General features: G+C 35.7%; 1 protein-coding gene across 1 annotated transcript in view; it reads right to left on the reverse strand.

The window, feature by feature from the left end:
* The window catches only part of LOC129748177 (short neuropeptide F), a 110,384-nt gene that overhangs the window by 16,983 nt on the left and 70,644 nt on the right, over positions 1 to 22,757 (reverse strand). Inside the window, exons 3-4 of the mRNA XM_055742685.1 lie at positions 5,164 to 5,254; positions 3,819 to 3,976 (exon numbers count right to left, since the gene is read on the reverse strand). Coding sequence (XP_055598660.1) covers positions 3,819 to 3,976; positions 5,164 to 5,251 — 246 coding nt within the window. The 5' untranslated portion in view covers positions 5,252 to 5,254. The remainder of the gene's footprint in view (positions 1 to 3,818; positions 3,977 to 5,163; positions 5,255 to 22,757) is intronic.

A 22,757-nucleotide genomic window follows, 5' to 3' on the forward strand; every position in this document is an offset into this window, starting at 1 on the left:
CCTAGTAATACTAACTCGCTGCAATTCGCATTCGCATTCGCATTCGCAGAAACAGTCCCCTAAAACTTCGGTTGGCGCTACTAGTCAACTCTCGGTTTTATGAAATTACTGTCATTAAGAATTGCATCACCTTCTTCTGGTGTTACACTTCCTGACATGCAATTTCAAAAGAAGCAAAGTCTTCCAATTCGTTGCCTTAGATTATAGAATCTCTTAAATTGGAAAACTTGCCCTCACAGAATGTTGAAGGTGCCCTGGCCGAACCCTGCGGACTGTGTGGGGATAGAGAAGGGTACATAAGTCGCTTTAAGTGACTCACGTTTACTTAAACGGTAGATGCAGAGATCTCTACGATCCACCCATAAACGTGGGGAGGTTTCAGAGGGGTAAAATTTGGGGAAGGTAAACCCTGTGAGATGCTAGGCCAGCATTGCGGGTGATAATTTCGTCCTACACCTCCTATGCACCTAAAGTTTCCTACTGAAACTCCTAGAACTAACAGTGAGGCTTATGAACAACAATCTCGAGACGTTTAACATGAATAAGTGATATTTTATGAAACGCATAAGTATTTTAATATGATGAAAAGAAGCATTCTAAAGCGTTCAACCTATTTTAACTTTAAAAACAAAGAAAACATAAATGAAACCCCCAAAAAATAATTATATATTACATAAATCGAAATCTTTTATTTACTTTCCCTAATAAACTCATAAACTTTCAAATCAATTTTTGTCAAACATATTCATGATGAATCAGAAACTTTAAAGTTTACCAGAACAAAGTTGTAAAAAATTCGATCTTAAAAATTATGACTACATAATTGTTTTGAAAATTTATGGTTCAATTTCTAGCTAGCCTCAATTTATTATTTATTCTCATACAAGAGTAGTTCAAAATATATTGTATTATCTCAAAATAAAGATGAAACCGCAAAGAAATATTAATCAAATTCAAATCGGGGTTAAATAAAAACAAAATTGAGACCCTTTTCAACAGATAAAACTAAAGATTTAAAAGTAGATAAAATACTGAATACTTAGCTTGAGGACTTCTTACTACTCCTCCAAGAACATATTTGAATCAGGCTTGAAAGGACCCTCGGAATACAGTTTCCACATGGTGTGCAGAAATGACCAATGCTGTACCGCAAGACTTCAACCGGCAGAAAAGAACAACTTCATGCCGCTTGATCAGCTCGCTCGGAATTGTTGACCGCTGCAAAAGCTTATAACAGTTGGGGTGTTCCGTAATCCACACACATCGTTTGCTCCATTTAAAGCCTTCCATATCGACATAATAACGATAATAACACTTAATTTCTGCCGAAATAACAATAATCTTTTCAGATTAACTTAAGAAAATTGGAGCTGGGAAAAACACGTCATTTTCCTGTCGTTGACTACTTCGATCCCCCTAATACTAACTCGCTGCAATTCTGTAGTAAATTGAAAACTTCATTCGAAAAATAGGGAGCAATACTGTGTGGAATAAAATATCTTATTTTTGTTTTTCCCATTTCTATTCGATTAGCAATCTGGCTGTTCGGGAACATCCTTTTGTTGTTCAATGAAGCAAGTTCAAACTAATCGAAACCGATCCAGCTCGGCAGGGGGATTCGTTTGGACCTGGTAGAAATAGGTCGAAGTCAATTGGAAAGAGGTCACAGTCAATATATTTCCACTTGTTTCGATTCTCGACTAAACTTCATTGAACAGACTTTCCCTGAGCCAAAAATTCCCGACTTTTTGAAAAAATTCCCGGCTTTTTCCCGCTTTTTTCCCGTTGGATTTCAATTCCCTTCTTTTTCCCGCTTTTCCCGTTTTTCCCGAATGGGTGGCCACCCTGAAAATAGCAACCTGTAAGCATCCACTTTCCGTAGTAGGTATCAGTAGAGGACAAACTAAGACAAAATTTGGCAACCTGGCAACCTCCCCCTTATTGAACAATGAATAGTAATAACTTAATAGTAATAACGCCGCCGGTAGTCGCTTCGTCGATGGTTGCGCCGTCGGTGCTTGCGCCGTCGGTGATTGTGCCGTGTCGAAGTCGTGCTGCCTGGCTCGTTGCTGTAGAGGACCGATTTTTATGCCTAAACAATGAGATTGAAGTAAGCACTCAATTTTCCTTTTAAGATTTTAATTATCTTATTCAAGAAAATTAAACCTTATCGAATTGATGTTCTTCAAGTATTCCGAAATCGTGGCATCTGATGACTCTAAATTTCTGGTAACTCTTTACGATGTTTTGCAAAAGAAAGTTAATTCAGTGTAGATGAGTTGACGATGTTCAACATTGATTCATTGTAAAACGATCTACCATCTTAAGCCGAAAAGTATTTACAAATTTTGTAGTACTGAAACTCGAAAAACGTCAGCAACACTGGACAAGAAACTGTATAGGTAGGTTAATTTCTTTGAAGCATTCAATCGTGTTCCTCAAAGACCTCATAGTGATCGCAAACTCTGACACCTGGGTCTTCCTGAGTGGTTAAAAAAGTGCAAGTCCGGTACTTGAACTCCCGCTTGGCCTACGTCAGAGCCAACTCTTTCTACTCTGGGAACTTTTCGTTCGGGTCTAGTAACAACAGACTCTGAGTCGAAAGTGTCCAGTCGAAAGTGTCCAGCAAGCCTTTTCTGCTACGCTCTTCGAAAACTTAATTGGAATCACGAAATCATTACTCTTTTTTAACCCTCATCTGTCCCTGAAATTTTTAATTGTTACAGTCCCTGGAGGGTCCATTTGACACTCCTGACTAAAACTAATTTTCCCAACCGATATTTTCAAAATTTATAGTTTTGGAAACCTCGTAATGTAACTATGAATATGAATATGTAAATATAAATCTCTTAAAATGTTCAGCTATAAAACTTCAGTTTTTCGTTATTCAAAGTTTAAGAAAAAAATCCAAAAAAACATGCTTCGGAAAAACGAATGTAGATCAGCTATGGAATGGTAAAAAAAATTTACTAAGTGTCCAAGGAAGATGAAGTTACAATGTACAAAAGTGGTATAAAAACTACTGTACTTTGAATTACATTACGAGGTTTCTAAAACTATAAAATTTGTTAATATCGGTAGAGAAACAAGAGAGATAGATCGGTTTTAAGATATATTTTTATTTGGATGCACCCGAATAAAGTTACAAGGCGCCAAACTTCCAATAGTGTCATATTGATACTCAAGAGCGGATTAGGGTTAACAAGATGGTAATTTGACTTCAAACCATAACAGCCGGGTTTGTTTTGCTGCCATTTTTTAATTTGTCCCACTTTGAACTGCATGCTTGGCATTGTCCATTCCATATGCACAGCGATAAAACCTAATCCATTGAGAATTTTTGATTTTACGAGGATTCTTGACCCACCTCTAAAAATGCTCCATGAAGTTGAAATTTGTTAATTTGTATACTTTTTGAAACGTTTTGAGCTATTCAACGGAAGCTGCTCTCGTTCTAAATACGTGACATATCCAAAACCACATTGTTAGGCAGTTTTTTACCATTGCCTGTTGATTCTTAAGCATGGAGTTTCTCAACTCAATAGTGTGTCAAACGGATTTTTTGACCGTCCTCATAATTTGCATTTGCATTTTTTTAATACAAAACTTCAAAAATCTGAAACAATGCACGCTTAGCTAATTTTAAAAATAAAAGTTATGTTCTCAATTTTGTCCAAAAAGGTACAGCCATGTTCGTTATTTTCTTAACCCTATCTAAATTAGTTTTGAAATGAACCGTAAATGTATAAATTCTAAATTCTCCGGTTGAAAGATGAAAATATTCCAATCTAAAGATACTGGCCATACAAGGTTCTTACCTCAGGTTGTACCGGGAGCGATGGATCACTGCGCCGTCCAAATCGTAACCTTAGCGAGGGCGATCGAACCGCTTTCCGTTTTATTTGGTGATCCGCGTACGACACTGGGGCGGGGTACTCTCGTTGTAGCAGGTAATCGTATAAATCCTTCATCGAACCTAGACATAATTGAAAAGGATAACCATTTAAGAAATGTTTTTATTAGAAGTCGAACGTAAAAAATAGCATTTCTGGATGCATGCATAAGTAGAGACGAGTATTTATGAGACCTGGATGTTTTGTAAACAGCACAAATCACAACATCGCATAAAAAATTCTGATTCAATTGTTTTTCGGAAGCATCCGATAGTATTATTCGACTCCCACGGCCACCCTCCATACATAATAAGCCAATAAGCCGATAAGCAATTTCTGGGGGATCCTATTTTTATTATGCTTGTAAAATTCAATTTTCCCCTGCAACGGTCAAATGAAGATGTTCCACAACCTTTTTCAAGAGGGACGGAAAATGAAAACGAATCGGTGCTATTTGGTTACAATGGAAAGGTGTCAACCTTTTCAAGGTGTGTGACTCATACACATGTTTGTACTGCGTACTCAACAGTAAGAATTTTCTCAGTTATGTCGTCAGCATATCTTGAAGTATATTTTCTTGGTCTAGTTGTTTGGGGCTTTTTAGTACTTGATACTGTGCTTTATAGTGCAATTTGAGGTTAGGTGTCAAACTGTTTAGGCAATTAAAACTACACAATATTCTTAATTATTAAAATTACTTTTCTTTTGTCTGAGTTAAAATAAAATAATATTTCTGAAACTTTCACTTTTTTTTGTAACTTTATTCAGAGTTCTTGTAATTTTTATATTTTTTTGTAATTTTTGTCTTTTGTTTTCAATCCTTGTAATGATTGTAGTTTAGTAGTTTTTAAATTTTGGAGGCATTTAGCATGTAAATGTATCGATTTTCCCGATTTTTCATTTTTACCATTAAACTAAAAATCTACACTTATTGCGCTTTGAGGTATATCATGTCCTATTGAAATGGAATTTTGCAAAAGTAATTTGGTATTGGAAATTAGACATGACAATTTAAGCGGTTGAGCTGTGCAGTCGCTTAAAAACTGAAATTTCGTTTACAAAGATTCAAAGTTGAGATTTTTTAACAACGTGTATTTTAGCGGGTTTATTGAGCTTGAGAGATATCTCAAGTTTGCAGTAGTTTGTACAGGCCCTGGACAAATATTAAATGATCCTAATCATAAAAGGCAACGATTATTGCCATTTCTGATAAGAAGAAGACTGAAGCAGAGATTTTAATTTGACCGCAAATTTATCAGCAAATACTTACCGTCCGCGTTTTGAGAAGGTTCCGACATCAAGCTGCCCGTCCCCAGTACCAGGAGCAGTCCGAGCGTGGTCAAGTTTATCCGGTACATGATCTGCGATGGTTTGCGGCCACCAGGAAACATGCAAAAAGGAGAGAAAAAAACACAACATGAAAAAGGTTACCTTCTTCTAATTAATGCTGGCCCTTTCTTAAGTGTCACCAGAAATGGGTGGACAAAGTCATTTCGGTATTTTCAATTAGGGATTCATTCGGTGACAGGTGTCGAAAGTATATTTCGGCTGTTTGGTACTTTTGAACTGATTCATTCTGAACAAACAGGAAAAATATGCAAATATGTTCCCCTAAAAAGATAAGTTAGGAAGAGAAATCGAATGTTTTCAACGCTTTAATAAATATATTAATACTTCAACCTTAAAGATTCTGTTTCTAAGCATTTTATCTGGAATTTGTTTTGTTTGTAATTTTAAGAATGAAAGATCTCACCCTATTCTGTTTACTGAGACGCCATGCTCGAGTTCAAGGGTTTCAAGCATTTGAAAGACGCCCCAATGTGATGTCACCGAACCAGGTAAACTGCTAGTTTTCCGCTTCGATAATTCACTAACTAAATAATCACTTTCGCATCTGGTCACGTAGAGAGCTTTGCATCTGTAAACCATGGGAAAGCATCGCGTGATAAAAGCAGGTTTTTTTTTCTCCATTCCAGCACATCAGCAGACGCTTTTATAAGGAAATTATGTCCACATGTAATCTTCATCTTAACCCTTTACCCAGTCAACGGAGGATGTTTAGATTCTGGTGACGAGGATGGGGGAAAATCTACAGGTGTAAATAAGCTATCCCTACACGTACTTCTGATACTGACTGTGGGTATATCCTTGGGAGGCTACAATAGTTTACGTACATATAACCAACTTTCGGTTCATTTCCTGCCGTTTAGACTGCAACGATACAGGCAGGTAAGCACAAACAATTCTTGAAAGGACGAAGCATGTTGTTAGACAGGTACGGTACTTAAAGTTACCAAAATTGGAGATTAGCGTAAAACTATGAAACTATGAAATCTTATTGCAGAATCAGAATTTAAAATTTAAGAAACCTATCAATATTCAAAAAGAGCATTCAATCAAAATAAATGTTTGGCGATAAAATTTCAAAATGTGAAAGCTCATAAGATGGAACTTTCTCAACGTGAATCAAAATTCAAAGATGAAATTTATTTATAATAGAAATTTCTATAAGAATTTTTTAGTAGAATGTTTTTTCGGTTGCCGCTTGTATGCTACACTAAGTAGCATAACTCAAATGATATGAGTCTAATAATAAAACTTATTCTACCTACAAAATTGAACATAACTCTTCCAGTATATCAAATGTACTAAAATTGAAGAATTTTGTTCAGTGGTTTCTGAGATAAAGTATTCTGAACTTTGGAGTTGAAGTTCAACGGCTTAGATTTCTTCGCGTTCCTAAATATCACAATATACTAACAATCATTTTTAAGCTAAATCAGTCAAGTCATTGATAGCTGAACAACGATGCAAAATTCAAAACTTGAATTAAAATTCAGGGAAGGTACTTATTTCAGAAATATTGACTCATAACAAGCAAGTAAGAATGTAGATATTTAAATTTTGAGAACGATCTTTTTTGAGCAAAATCTATCAATGAAACTGAAAAAACCTATTTATAAGACGAACACCGATTTAAATCAATTGTCCTCCATTCATAGCAGGACTGAGTTTATTCTTGGATATTGTGGTATTAAAGATATAACCCAATTGAAATTGGAAACCAGATCGAACGGCCCTTTATGAATAAAACTGATTTTGAATTAGTTCATTATACACTATTCATAGCAGAATTGAGATTACTATTTACTAATGTAGTATCGTAACCGGGGCAACATTGATCAACATGAAATATTCTACACCCAGAATTCAGCCTCTGTGCCAATGGCGTGTAGTCAATTACATAGCATCATTGGTACAAGAAGATAACGCGATCGATGCTGATTCGATTTGCTCCCACCGGCATTAATCTCCCAAGTTAACCGAATTGCGTATGTCTGAAAGAAACAAAATAAAAACGCTTTCACGTCCCTCCCTATCGCATCACAAGACGAAGAAGTATGGAAATAAATACCGGCCAACACCAGGCAGCCAGCGAACCGAGCACTGTGCGTGTGAATGTAGCAAAAGCAACAACAAAAACATCCTTCTAATTCAATCTCTTCAATCCACCGGCAAACAACCACGGCCGAGCTGTGCGTGTGTATGCAGTAAAAGCAACAAAAAAAAAACATTCCTTCAATTCAATTCGCCAGCAGCCAGCGAACCGAGCACTGTGCGTGTGTAGCAAAAGCAACAACAAAAATATTCCTTCGATTCAATCCGCCGGCAAACAACCACGGCTAAGGTCGAATTCACAGTGAGCGCGGTGCGAAGTGCGAAGCGAATTTCCAATTCGCGCGAAAAACCGCTTCTCATTGAAACACGTTGAAAAAAACATCGACCGGCCACAGTGCAAGCGAATTTTCGTGCGAAGACCCGGCTGGATCGCGCGAATGCATCCTGTTCATCCGGACATACACTGAAAATATTCTCGCGGATATTTTTTATCGTAAAATGATTTATCAAAAAAATCTTTTTCAAAAGTTTATTTATTTAATCATCATTGCCGTTTCTGTGTTGGTAATGAAAAATGCACGGTTTTTTAACGCGGATTTTCGAAAAAAAACGCGGTTTCATTCTTTTTCAATTGAAACAAATTATAACTGCCAATAAACGACCGGTGGCATGAAAGCCCCACAATATGTGTATAGGGTGAAGGGGCTGAACGGATAGAAGTTGGAATTTGCTATCCGACGCCATCTTGAAATCCAATATGGCCTCTTCCACTCAACTTTAAAATGTTGGAAGTGACTGAAAAGCACGCGAAACTCCCACAATATGGGTATCGAATGGAAGTACTCAATAACTAGAAGTCGAATTTGGCTGTCCGACGCCATTATGAAATACAAGATGGCGGTTTCCGCTTAATTCAAAATGCAACAAATAACTGAAAATCGTAAGTTCCATCCACAGTATAAGAAATGAGTAAAAGGGATAAAAAAGTAGATGAAAAATTACTGACAAAAATTTAACAAAAATTTTGAGAGAACTGCAAAAAAGCACTGAAATGAATAAACAAAAATATAACATGGCTTATAAAACTAAAGAAATATTGACAAAAATAAAACAAAACTGTGGGAAAATATGAACAACTATTACTAAAATTTAAAAATATGACAAAAAAATAGTGACAAATGACAAAACTTTGAATAAAACACGCCAAATGTGGTTAAATAATTAAGCAAAAAATATGACAAATATTACAAAATTAGACAAAAATATGAGAAAAAAATCACAGAAATGGCAAAACTATGACAAATGAAAAAAAATTATGACAAAATTATAATCAAAATTTTACAATAAAATGACCTGACAGAACTAATATAAGGGCCAATATTTGACAATAAATTTACAAAAATGACAAAATAATAACAACAAATTTACAATAAAATCACAAAAATCTGACAAAAATATGGCAAAATGGCTAGAATATGACAAAGTTCTGAAAAAAATATGACAAAAATTTGTCAAAAATAATCGCAATAATCTAACAAAATTATGAAAAATGAGATAAAAATATAAAAAAATACTTTCAAATATATGTAAGAAAAATGACAAAATCATGACAAATACGACATAAAATCACAAAATTTAAAAAAAAGACAAATCCGAGCATATAATAATAATAATAATAATAATTTATGAATGATGAATATTTAAAAGATATATCGCAAATACGACGAAAAAATGACACAATCTATACAAATCTATGGGCTTGTGATATGTGTAACTCAGTTGGCTCCCTAATTAGTTCCCTCCTAAGCCAATGTCCGTGAGTTCAAATACAAGAGTAATCATCGAATGCAGTTGTACTGGAAAAGACTTGCAGTATGAAGAGAAGGTGGTAAAACGAATATAATCGAACGAAAAAAGACAAAACTATAAAAAAAACTTACAATCAAATGAACAAAAAATCTGACAGAACTATGACAAAAATATGACAAATGAAAACATGACAAAATTATGACAAAAATTAAAATAAAATGACAAAAATATTACAGTACTATGACAACCTTTGTCAATTGTCATAGTTTTGTTTTGTTTTATTATAGTTTTGTAACATTTTTTCATATTTTTGTTGCATATATTTTTATCACATTTGTAAGATTTTGGTCATAGTATTGCCAGATTTATGTTATTTTATTTCAAAATTTTGTCATACAGACCCCGCTTGATTTTGACAACATTCGATTTTGGCAACATCCGAGCAAAAACCGTTCGTTTTTGGCAACATCCAAAAAAGACATTTTTTTGTCTTTTTTTTATTTTTTATTTTCATTTCAAATCAATAAAAATTAATGTAAAACGTAATATTATGATAGTTTTAAACAGTAAAAACATGAATTTTTCCATGTTTTACTGCTTATAACTAATACAGTGAGCATTCTTTATAAGCAACCTTTACACAAGCAACATTCTATTGAAGCAACCTCTGCATTAGCAACTTTTTTTATTCCAAAATTTCTGTACAAGCAACCATGGTTTTATTTTTCATTTTAATTTTCATTCTTCCGTAAAAATGGAGAAGAAAGGCAGAGTGTCAATTTCTTTGAAAACAAAATTATACATTTTAAATGAACTCCAAGATGGCAAGACACTGACAGAGATCTGCAGAAGCTACAACATCCATAAGTCGACTTTAACGAGGTTAAAAAATAATAAAGAAAACTTGGAAGAATTCACCTCAAAAACGTATATTAGTCAAAAAAAATCAAGCAAATGAAGCCATTAAAAAATCCTGATCTTGATGATCAACTATCCGCATGGTTTTTACTACGGAGAGAGGTAAACGAATCGGTTTCAAACGAGATGCTCAAAGTTAAAGCACTAGATTTAAAAAGGTCACTGAATGGACACGAAGAATTTTTACCCAGTGATGGCTGGCTTGATAAATTCAAAAACGCCACGGCATAAGAATTTTGACGGTTTCCGGTGAAAAACTTTCCTGCAATGCTGAGAGTGCTGCTACATTTACAAGCTATTTTAAAAAGATTATTGCCGAAAATGGGTTTTTAGCGGAACAGATCTACAATTGTGACTAAACCGGTCTTGTTTACAAAAGTTTGCACAAGAAAACAAACGCTACCGTTTTCGAAAAAACTGCTGTAGGACGGAAATCCATGAAGGAAAGGGTCACCATTATGCCTTGTGTAAATGCAACTGGGACGCATAAACTCGATTTGATGATGATTGGAAAATCTAAAAATCCTCGGTGTTTTAAAAATGTAAATTTACCACTGTATTAAAAATCATCCAAAAATTCTTGGCAAACTTCTGCGCTTTTTAAGAAGTGGTACAACGATTTATTCATCCCTGAAGTTTCTCGTCAGTTAGAAGCTAAAGGCTTACCAGTAAAAGCAATTTTATTGGTCCATAATGCCACCTGTCATGGGACAGCAATCACTTTTTCCCATGATGAAAACTTTAAGGTTATTTTTTTCCACCCAACAATACACCCTTGTTGCAACCACTTGACCAAAATGTCATAAAATCCCTTAAGCAACGGTATCGAAAGCACCTTCTGTCAACACTATTGGCGTTATGTGTAAACGGCAATAACGACATATTTTAACTATGTAATAAAATATAAAACTGCTTATTTATCTATAAATCACAAAACTGATTTTCTTAAAATTTATACTCCTTTTTTCTATACAAGCAACTTTTTCTACATAAGAAACTTTTTTGAAAAAATTGGTTCAGATTAGTTGCTTGTATAGAATGCTCACTGTATAATTGAGTCAAATTGAAAAATTGTATGCTAATATAAGGTTTTACATCAATTTTGACTAATTTGAATTAAAAATAAAAAAGTGACAAAAAAAAACCGTTCAATTTTGGCAACATTCGAATTTTGGCTACATAAAATTTTCGGGCGTGTTGCCAAAAACGAACGGGGTCTGTATTTGTAATTTTTGATTGGTTATTTTATTTGTCATATTTTTATTTCATTTTTCATATTTTCCATAATGTTGTCAAATATTTGTCAAAGTTTTTATTTCGAGTTTTGGCATTATTACCAATTTGTTGTTATTATTTAGTCAATTTTATTAATTTTTGACAGATTTTTTTTTAATTTGGTCATGGCTTTGCCATTTCAATGTCAAATTTATCATAGATTTGGTATATTTTTCTCATATTTTTGTAATATTTTTATCACCTTTGCCATATTTTTATTAAAGTTTTGTCAGCGTCTCGTAATATTTGTTATTATAATATAATATTTTTTTCAAAATTTTGTTTTATTTATGTCATAGTTTTAGTAGATTTTTTTTGCGATTTTCAGTCATTAAAATTATTTTAAAGTTGAGCGGAAGCCGCCGTATTGGATTTTAAGATGGCGTTTCATAGCGTCAGACTGCAAAATTCGACTGTTACTAATTGATTGAGTTTTTCGGAATTAACGCGGATTAGTTTTTTTTGCGCGGTACGTATCCCTCGCTCACAGTTTTGTTAATTTGCAAAGATTTTTTCACGTGTGATTAATTTTTACAACACCGAAGGTTTTTTTCAGTGTTGAACCGCTTCGCAATTCGCGTGCACTGTGGCCGGCCTTCAAAAATGAACTTGCGAAATTCATCCGGTGAATGAATATTTCGCTTCGCAGTTCGCTTCGCGCTCACTGTGTTCGTACCCTAAGTTGTGCGTGTGTATGTAGCAAAAGCAACAAGAATATATTCCTTCAATTCACCGGCAAACAAGCACCGGCCAAGCTGCCCGGCTTTAGCAGCTGTGTATATGTAGCGTGTGTATGTAATAGCAGGCAGTAAGCAAAGCACAGTTCTCATTCAATGGGTTTCCCGTTTCCTCCACTCCCTTTCCCTTTTCCGTTTTCATCACAAGACAAATGAATACCTTGAAAGGAGGCCAAACGCCGGGAAGCCACTGTCGTGCGTTTCTTTTGTGATTGATCGGTGGCAGAATGCCTATGACAAATATCCCTCTTCCTACATGAAGCTCAAATAGTACACTGGTTAAGATGTCGGTCTGGTAAGACCATTTGGTTAGTGATTTGAGTTCGATTCTCCCTACGGGCGCTGTGGTTTATATTTTTATTTTCTTGTTTCTGGGATGAATTATCCAATAGGAACGAAATCCCATAAAATATTTTTCTTGTTTTGCTTGAATGTAGTGGTCATGCATCATTTTAGTTGGGAGCCGAGTCCTTATGCCAGTTACGGTTTTTCAAACATACCGTGTTCGGCACAGTGCACATTTCAGCGCATTATTTGCACAGAGATGTGCTAAATAGGCATTGGATTTTTGCAACCTCTTCTATGGGTGTATATATTCCAATACATAAATTGTTAGAGTCTATTGTGAACTTCATAATACCATATTTTCAAAACAATTGTTAACTCTCAACATTTCTCAGATAAAGTTTTCTAAAATGTTCACTTTGGGCTCAATTGATCCCTAGACTATTTTTTTTTCTTCTAAATAGATCGTGATCATTGCTGATTACAAGATTACGACTATTTATCCGATAACTGATAAGTATACACAATTTGGTTGATTTTTACCCAAAGGTAAAAATTTATGCCCTGCATGAATGTGTCGCAATAACTCGTGTTCGCCCTTTAGTTAAGGCCCATTTACACTTCTCGTAAAAATGAACGTGAAAAATGTTAATTCGTCGATAACTGCACCCAAAATTCAGCCTCTGTGCCAATGGCGTGTAGTCAATTACATAGCATCATTGGTACAAGAAGATAACGCGATCGGTGCTGATTCGATTTGCTCCCACCGGCATTAATCTCCCAAGTTAACCGAATTGCGTATGTCTGAAAGAAACAAAATTAAAACGCTTCACGTCCCTCCCTATCGCATCACAAGACGAAGAAGGATGGAAATAAATACCGGCCAACACCAGGCAGCCAGCGAACCGAGCACTGTACGTGTGAATGTAGCAAAATCAACAACAAAAACATCCTTCTAATTCAATCCCTTCAATCTACCGGCAAACAACCACGGCCAAGCTGTGCGTGTGTATGCAGTAAAAGCAACAAAAAAAACATTGCTTCAATTCAATCCATGGGCAAACAACCACGGCTAAGCTGTGCGTGTGTATGTAGCAAAAGCAACAACAAAAACATTGCTTCAATTTACCGGCAAACAACCAACGGCCAAGCTGCCCGGCTTTAGCAGCTGTGTATATGTAGCGTGTGTATGTAATAGCAGGCAGTAAGCAAAGCACATTTCTCATTCAATGGGTTTCCCGTTTCCTTCACTCCCGTTCCCTTTCCCGTTTCCATCGCAAGACAAATGAATACCTTGAAAGGAGGCCAAACGCCGGGAAGCCACTGTCGTGCGTTTCTTTTGTGATTGATCGGTGGCAGAATGCCTATGACAAATATCCCTCGTCCTGCATGAAGCTCAAATAGTACACTGGTTAAGATGTCGGTCTGGCAAGACCATATGGATGGTGATTTGAGTTCGATTCTCCCTACGGGCGCTGTGGTTTATACTTTTATTTTCTTGTTTCTGGTTGTTAATTATCCAATAGGAACGAAATCCCATAAAATGTTTTTCTTGTTTTGCTTGAATGTAGTGGTCATGCATCATTTTAGTTGGGAGCCGAGTCCTTATGCCAGTTACGGTTTTTCAAACATATCATCTTCGGCACAGTGCACATTTCAGCGCATTATCGGCACAGAGATGTTCCAAATAGGCATTGGATTTTTGCAACCTCTTCTATGGGTGTGAACAACGCGATGAGGTTTAGTAACATTGTGGATGGGGAATGGTTGAAAAACAGAATTCCAGCCGGACTTGTTCCTTAAAACCTGAAAGAACTGTTATTATTCTGATTCAACCTTACTCTCTATTATGAAATTTCCGCGATGAAAATTAGGGAATCGAAATTTAAACAGTTCAAATTTTCTATGATGTTAAATCTCATTTGACATTTCACTTAGGCTTTTTTCTTCGGAGTTCTGTAAAAAGTAGAAAAAATCAATTTCAAAGTCTTCTTTTATATTTCAAACACATTTTGAAAAAAGATTGTAAACTACTAAGCGATGAATTAAGTTTGAAAAACTGGTGTTTTTCTTGCTATTGAAAATACGCCTTAATATTTTGATAGTTTATGAATTATAAGGTATGTAATATTTTCACAAAAACTTACATTCAAAATAAGTGTTGAAGATATTTATAAGCATTATGCATTTCTGAAAGCATTCTATCAGGGAAAATAGCTGATTGTAATAATTTTAATTTTATTATTATGAATTATTTATTGAGTCATGTTTACCAGTCGGCATGTATTGGAAGTACCTTCTCATTACAACATGTTTCCCCATTATCATTAAAAAAAATTAGAAACTTATTTCCTTTGATTTATTTGCCTGTAGTCTGTACCCAAGAGCTTCCCGAATGCTCTAAACTCTATTATGAACAGTGAATCAAAAATCGCCTACTAACGAATGATAATGACATTGTCCCAACTTGAACTTTTCGTGACAAAAACAAATAAATATTTGTCGTTGTCGTACGCTTGGAACGATAAAGACAAATTTCTTTGCTGATGGATCCCGATAATATTTTTTCAGAACATTCGTTTGTTGCTGTTGAAAAATATAAGGATAAACGCAACCCCCTGGCAACTTGACGTTTCCCATACAAATCGCGTGTGCCAGTTTTTTCTGGTTCTCTGGTTCTGTCAAATCGAAAATCGAGCTGCTTAACATGTCGGAAGGACCCATATTGAAATATGTTTTCTGAAACTGATTCAATAACTAAAAAAAAAGTTTTGAATATGGAACTTTATGCTATGTTTTATGTGAAGTGAATTTGTTTTCAAAATTTTAGTCCAAGAAAACGAGTAGAGCGTTAATTTGTGCGTCCTACATAAGGTATGAAAGTTCTGGACTGCTTTAAATAAATTACTGATATCCGGCAGTTTTTGGGACAAATTTACCTTCCACCGAAACTGTTGAAGACACTCAAGCACAATAAAAGTAAAATACAACATTAACACATCAATCGTTAGGTGATTGCCATAAGCTGCGATGCATATGAACATTTTAAAATGACAAAACAATCATTTTATAGCAGAACTTTTGCCATTTTATAGAAATACTGTTCCTACACAATATATAAATCGGTAGAATATTGAATAAGATTAACAATTTCGGTTAAAACTTTTTTTTTTGTTCATTCGAAAGTTATGAATTTGCCTGATTCGCACCACATTTAATAGTGTGCCCTTCCCATATGCATGACTCGAAAAGTATGTAAACAAGCGGCACACATGCGACATCTGCGATTTTGAAACAGACACACGAAACTCGACCGAACTGTCAAGTTGCCAGGGGGTTGGATAAACGGTTCCAAAAATACCAACTAAAAGGTATCAGATCATAACTTGCGAGATATTGGAAGAAAGCTCTTGGCCTCTTGATGAAGGGAATCGATAAGAGAAGCGATTCGGGGACACTGGATCGTGGCCCTGGCCACTTTGGCCGGTTCCGGAACGAAATATTTCAACGTTATCGGATTGAGACTTGCGGCATATTAATGGAAAGCTCATGGCCTCTTCATGAAGGGAATCGATAAGAGAAGCGACTCGGGGACACTGGGTCGTGGCCATGGCCAATCTGGCCGGTTCCGGAACGAAATATGTCAAAGTTGTCAGATTGAGACTTGCGACATATTGATAGAAGGCTCTTAGCCTCTTCATGAATGCAATCGATTGGAGAAGCGATTCATGAACACTTGGTTGTGGCCATGGCCAATCTGGCCGGTTCCGGAACGAAATATTTCAAAGTTATCGGATTGAGACTTGCGGCATATTGATAGAATGCTTATGGTCTCTCCATGAAGGGAATCGATAGAAGAAGCGATTGGGGTAAACTGGGCCGGGGCCATGGCCCAGTAAGGGATCAAGGGCCACATAATGTGGGACATCTTGGGTAACCTATATAAATGTGTTTTTTAACAATCATAACTTAAAATATCTCCACCTTATCTGAAAAGTTTTTAACGCCAAGTTACTCAGTATTCTTGAATCACTTCTTCTATTGATATCGTTCATGAAAAGGCCAAGAGCCTTCTATTCATATGCCGCAAGTCTCAATCCGGTAACTTTAAATATTTTGTTCCGGAACCGGCCAAAGTGGCCACGGCAAAGACCCGGTGTTCCCGAATCGCTTCTCCTATTGATTTCTTTCATGAAGAGGCCATAAGCTTTCTATCAATATGTCGCAAGTCTAAATCTGTTAGTTTTGATATATTTCGTTCCGGAGCCGACCAGAATGGCCATGGCCACGACCCAGTGTCCCCTAATCGCTTCTCCCATCGATTTCCTTCATCAAGAAGCCATAAGCTTTCTATCAATATGTCGCAAGTGCCAATCCGATAACTTCCGGAACCGGCCAGATTGGCCATGGCCACGATCCAGTGTCCCCGAATCGCTTCTCCTATCGATTCCCTTCATGAAGAGGCCAAGAGCTTTATATAAATACTAGCTGATTTACCCGGCCTTGCTCGGGTTTGCATAAAATGTAAATCAAAATGAGTCGTTTGACTTTATGAAATTTTGGTAGCTTTGTATTCAATATGTTTTATATCTACCCAGGTTGTTCCATGTATGTAAGCTTTGAAAGTTTTTTTAGTGTTTTTCAATTTTTGAATGAGAATATTTACTGTGTTTCCCTTCACATATTTTTTGAAACACTTATAGTTATGAAATTCTTATTCATATAAACTAAAAATAATTTCCCATGAATGCTTTTTTATTTCATAACGAAAAAAATTGTATGCCTACTCTTTCTTAAAGGAAACTTGAATAGCTTTGGCCTTCTTTTTTTTTTATCTTAAAATGATTAAACTATATTTTTATCTTTCCCACCCCCCATCTAATGAAATCTCTTTTGGAGATAATCTCCTCGGACGCTATATGCCAAATGCTCCTAAATGCTATATTCAAGTTTTATTTGCCCAGAAAGTTCTAAGAAGGCTTCCGAAACTTGCCGCAGCTCGTGACATAGAGGATGGCCTTCAAGTCTTCCAAGCCAACGGCCATGAGTTCGAATCCCAGTCACGGCATACACAGTAATCTTTTGTGGTTTAGTGGTTTAAGCATTTGTGAGATGCTAACCATCATATACTCGAAAAATGTACGCTTTGAATTAAGTAAAAGGAATCTCTTCGAGGAAACATTAAGTTTCATTGAGATCATTTATGTGTTTGTATTTGGTTTTTAAACTTGTTGAAGACTCATTTTTCATGTTTTCAAATAGATATATGTGTACTTTTCGTTGTTTTTCCTACACCGTTTTATGATTAGTTTTTCTTAAATGTTCCAAGTTCCACTAATAGTTTTTTGATGTGATCTAAAAGAAAAAAATTCGGAACTCAAATGGCCCATTTTAATAATGTTATAACACATAATTTATTTTTAATTTTTCCATTCTTGGATAAAATCTCATTAATTATTGTGAAGAGTGATAAATTAAAAATTCTTGGAAATAATTGATTGAATTCGCAGTACTAAACGGTTTATGTTTTCCCATAATTGGTTGGTAAAATTGAACACATTGATGATCAACATTTATACAAAAGTCCTAGATTGACCGATAAAATTGAATTGTATAAAACTTAAAACCTCATACTTAATTTCGAATAAAGTTTCTTGCGTTGGATTGGATTTTTCCAGATAATGCACGTTAAACTGTTGAGTCCTCCATTTAGATTTCTCGACGGCTTTCAAAGCGTTGAAATCACAGCTCCGAACTTATAACTCTGAATTTAATTATTTTATCTTATTCTATAAGGAATTCTAAACATACGAAAATGGTTGGTTCTAAAAAGCTTGATTTTGTTAAAATAACTTAATATGTTTTCAGCACTCAATCCAAATTCATAATGAAGATAAATCATTGCATCCATACTTCACACACTGTATATTCTTATAGACTCCAAAACCCTGTAGCTGTGGTCGGGAGTACTTTGAAAACCACTACAATTCAAGTCAATACATACTTTACAGGTTAGTTGTATTTTTCAATCCGAAATGTTAGCTCATTATTGCATCCAAAATTCTCGTATCTACCGGTAACATGTGCTTTAAGCAGTAGAAGGTACAAAAAACACCCGCCAAAATTTCCCCTTTCAAATCTTTTCCGCTCAGCAAGCTTTGATTTGCTTTCCAGTACACGTGAACTCGTGATAGTCGTTTCTTACGCTCGGCCCATGGTGATGGAGAAAACAACCCGCCAAAGGAAACGAAAATCGGCTGCCAAATGGGTGCCATGACTTTTGGTTCGTGTGAATAAAACCGAAAGTTGTTTGGGAGGGTCCCTTTTCTTAGGTGGGAGGGGCTCATAACTATTACTAAAACCTTACCCTGGTTCAACTACATCTCTGTACCAAATTTCAGGCTGATCGGTTCAGCGGTGTGGATTTGTATAAGGTGCATACAAACAAACAAACATATATAGTCCAACTCATCTTTATATATTAGAAGATGTCGCAAATCTCAATCTGATAACTTTGACATATTTCGTTCCGGAACCGACCAAAGTGGCCATGGCCACGACCCAGTGTCCCTGCCCTGAACCACTTCTAATATATTTTCCTTTCCCAAGAGTTCTTCTCAGATAGGCTATGATCTGATCACATAATTTTTCATTTTTACGAAATCAGATAGTTTAGCCACATAATCGAAGCGGATTGTCCCACATTTTAAATTTCAGGACAATTTCACATTAGAATTTGTCATTATCTTCTCAACGACGCGACAACTCTTGGTTGCCTACTCATTTTGTCATGATAAACATACGGGAGAGACAAAAGGTTGTCGCACAGAGATAGAATAAAGACAAAACCACACGCCGACTTTGTCGCTTGTTTCAAGACAATATCAGAGACAATTTGATTCACTGATTATGAAGGATTTTGTGGCGCTACTGTTTGCCTATATCTCCCATAATTGCATGAACTCAAAACGAAAGTCACACATCGTTAAATTTGAGTTTTTGTTATTGAGAGGTAAAAAACTCGTCAAACCCACTTACTTTATGTTTTTTTCCGAATACTGAGATGGTTGATTTTTTTTTTGACTGTTAAAGTTTCTAGTGCAATACAAAAATTGGACTATCAAAATTAAATCCCTTCCAGAGAATTAAATGCCCACCCCATTCGTGATCTGAATTGTCAAATAGTTTAGAACTGCTTAAAATTAAATTCAAATAACTCAGTTTTGGATCAATACATATACCCGTTCTAAAAAAAGTTGAGTTGAAACGGATATAATGGACGACCAGTGCAGTTGATTTGGTCGGGATTTAGGTCTACACGAGCTGACCACGAATACAAATTTATGAAAATATGGATATTATAGTTCTTTTCGAAGGAAAGAGAAAACCTTTGCCATTTTTGTGTTATGTCAGGGCATGGGCTTTTCCGCCCAAGTCTATCTATGTAGGTATGTGTATCATTTATTAATACTGTAGAAGTGACCGATTAAAGGTTCGATAAAAGAAAAATCTTTAGTGACCCTATCTGAGGAGAACGCGTCGATCCACCACAGGGGTGATAACATCAGTATCAGGTATATGGAAATGATGTAAAATCAATAAAATATTAATAAACTGAACGTTTAAACATGTCTCACCAACCAAAGGGGTTCACCACTCGCAGACTCTGTTTTCTAGTTAGTTACCTACCGATTCGCTTTTCGGATTCCTAACCCCTCCGACATCCCCATCAACGGAACGGATGGCATGCACAGCACAGTACTCGAGCAAACAGTTACCTTCCCAGTACCAACTAGCTGCTTAGCTAGAGCCCTACACACCTCCGATGAAGCGAGAAATGTGGGAAAATTTACGCTAGCAAACCACACTGTCTTCTCCGGTTCGATGGGTGGTCTGCCAATGCCAATCAAAAACACCAGAAAGTGTGTCACATCGATTGTTGTCGATTGTGACTTTATATTTTGGAATCTGCACGCAATCTACAAGGGGATAATCCATTATAACACAGATAGTATTAGAAGGTTGTTGAACAGCTTTGATGAATGATTGATGGAAAGCAAGTTAATTGTTCAGCCGGATGTATTTTGGGGACTTTACTCCTGCTAATGAACCTGGATTAGGAACAAGTGTTATTTGATGAAACAATTGAACCGTTGATTTCATTTGTTTGTTTTTTTACACTTCTTTCCATGTGTCAAAATCTCAAAAGGAAACTAATAACAAATTTCAACAAGATGATATCTAAGCTGATTTCGAAGTTTAGTTTCGAAACAGCCCCAGAAGCATAATGAGTTTTGAATTTCCTAGTGGTTTACTATTTCTTGGCCTTCATGAGTAGAACATTCATTGTTGACAATGGAATCTGAGCCGGAGGATAAAAATTTTGTTTACTAATCCCGTGAACAAACAGTGGAATAGTACAAGTATCACGAAAGAACTCGGATGTTGCAGTCGCGGAATTGTCAATGCTCGGCTGAATATATTCATGGGACACTACACACATCCGCAAAATTCATCCAGAATGGAAACTGAGATAATGTGAGGTTCCACCGATAGGATGAGCTGTAACGTATTGCACAGTTGGATGGCTAAAGGCGGTCAGATTGATGACTTGTTGTTCTGTTGTAAAATAGACTTTTTCACGGTTGAATTCGGATATCGATTATCAACATTGAATGGAAAAACGTGACTAAACGTTAACATGAATTTTAATGAAGAAAAAACAGGCGTTTGTAAAAAGGGCAGATCAATATTGGGGAAATCTGCTATACATAAATCTATTACAAAGAGGTTTTTCGCCAGCAGCGGTCCATCAAGAGATCCCTCTTTTTTCTCAGGGGATACCGATAGAAAATTAATGAAGGTGGGTGGTAACGGAAAAGTTCTTTTGCCCAGCCAGAGTACCATTGCCATGTGAGTCAACAGGTTGCGAACAATTAAGTCAAAAGTCGCAAACACGTGAATTATGAGCGAGCGTGGTAAGGATTGGCGAATCGCACGTTGTAGGAGCGATTCCAATTAATAGAAATTTATTGCTAATTTATTCCGGTCGAAAGTTGAGGCCGCGAAAGTTTCTTGTGGCGAAATGGGGAAACATGGCCTTGGCGAACATTGACAATCGTACTGCCACGCGCTTTGATACAATCGAAAGACCGATTTTCTTACGGTGAACGCCTAATTAGCCTCGTGAATTTGTTAAATTTAAATCTTTGGTACTTTCTTATTCTTCCAAAACATGTACATACGAAGTTATATAAAACGTTCTTGGCTCATTCTTCTATGCGTCAAAATACCGCTGCAACTTTTTATGGAAATTTTCTGATTTATTTGGTTGATTTTGCATCCGCAAAATCTCTGTGAAGTTTTAATTTTGGTTGGAAATATGTATGGGAAATCCACACTTTTCTTTAAAAAATCACCTTATAAACCAATTAAAAGGTGAGTTCTCCAGCTTTGTATTGCACTAAAATAAATCAAAATGGACTTATTAAAAACGAGATATGAACAATTCAATAAGTTTTTTTAAATAACAAAATTGCTCTTTTTGATGAAGGCTTACAATTTTTCACAACACGGGCTATACTAAAAAAAATTAAGTCCTGTACCCAAAACCATGAGGAATGCAAACTGTTTTCTGGATGTCAAGGCGTTTTGCATTATTTTTTTAAAATAATTTTGTATTCACAAATCGTGGAAAAATGGCTATTTTTAATAATGTGACGCAAAGCAATTTAGAGGTTTTTTTCAGGTTTACAGTGCACTCTTTAGATATATTGTGATGAAAACTCGGATTCTCTTCGAATTTTTGAATTCACGCTCAATGTTTTTTACAGAATTCAAAGTGTTGTGTTGTGGAAAAATGTTTGTTCGTTTTCGTGGGGCATCATGCAGCACTTTTCAACTTCTAAAAACTCAATGTTAACACATAATCATACCGCTTGTACATCAAATGTTTAAAGGTTGATGGGGCATCAAATCTACGTTATCAGAAAAATTATTGGTTAAACCAGTTATTTTTTAAATTTACAAAAAATGCGATTTTACCCTACTAAGAAAATGGGGTAAGTTGCATCAAACTTTCTTTTTCTTCTTATGTTGACATCAAACGCATAAAGCACCAATTGCAGTGATTTTTGGTTTTGTTCGAATTAAATTTTACATTTTTTCTATCAAAAATGTGTATAAAGAAAAAGGGGTGCTGCATTCATTTAGGGGTAAAAATACTGCATAAAATTCTACTAGCTGAAAACATAAAAAATAATGTTTGGATGGATGAAATTTGGAAATTAACATTCACGTGATGCAAAACAATCATATTCCAGAATATGGACACGAGATTTAAAAGGCGAATCTTTGATCTGCATTTTTGGTTCATTTTAACCCAGACTGGTGACTGAATTATAAAAATAATTATTAAAAAAAAAAATTATGATTAGCTTAG

This window comes from Uranotaenia lowii, chromosome 2, assembly GCF_029784155.1.
Source record: "Uranotaenia lowii strain MFRU-FL chromosome 2, ASM2978415v1, whole genome shotgun sequence".
In the NCBI taxonomy this organism is placed as follows: Eukaryota; Metazoa; Arthropoda; class Insecta; order Diptera; family Culicidae; genus Uranotaenia; species Uranotaenia lowii.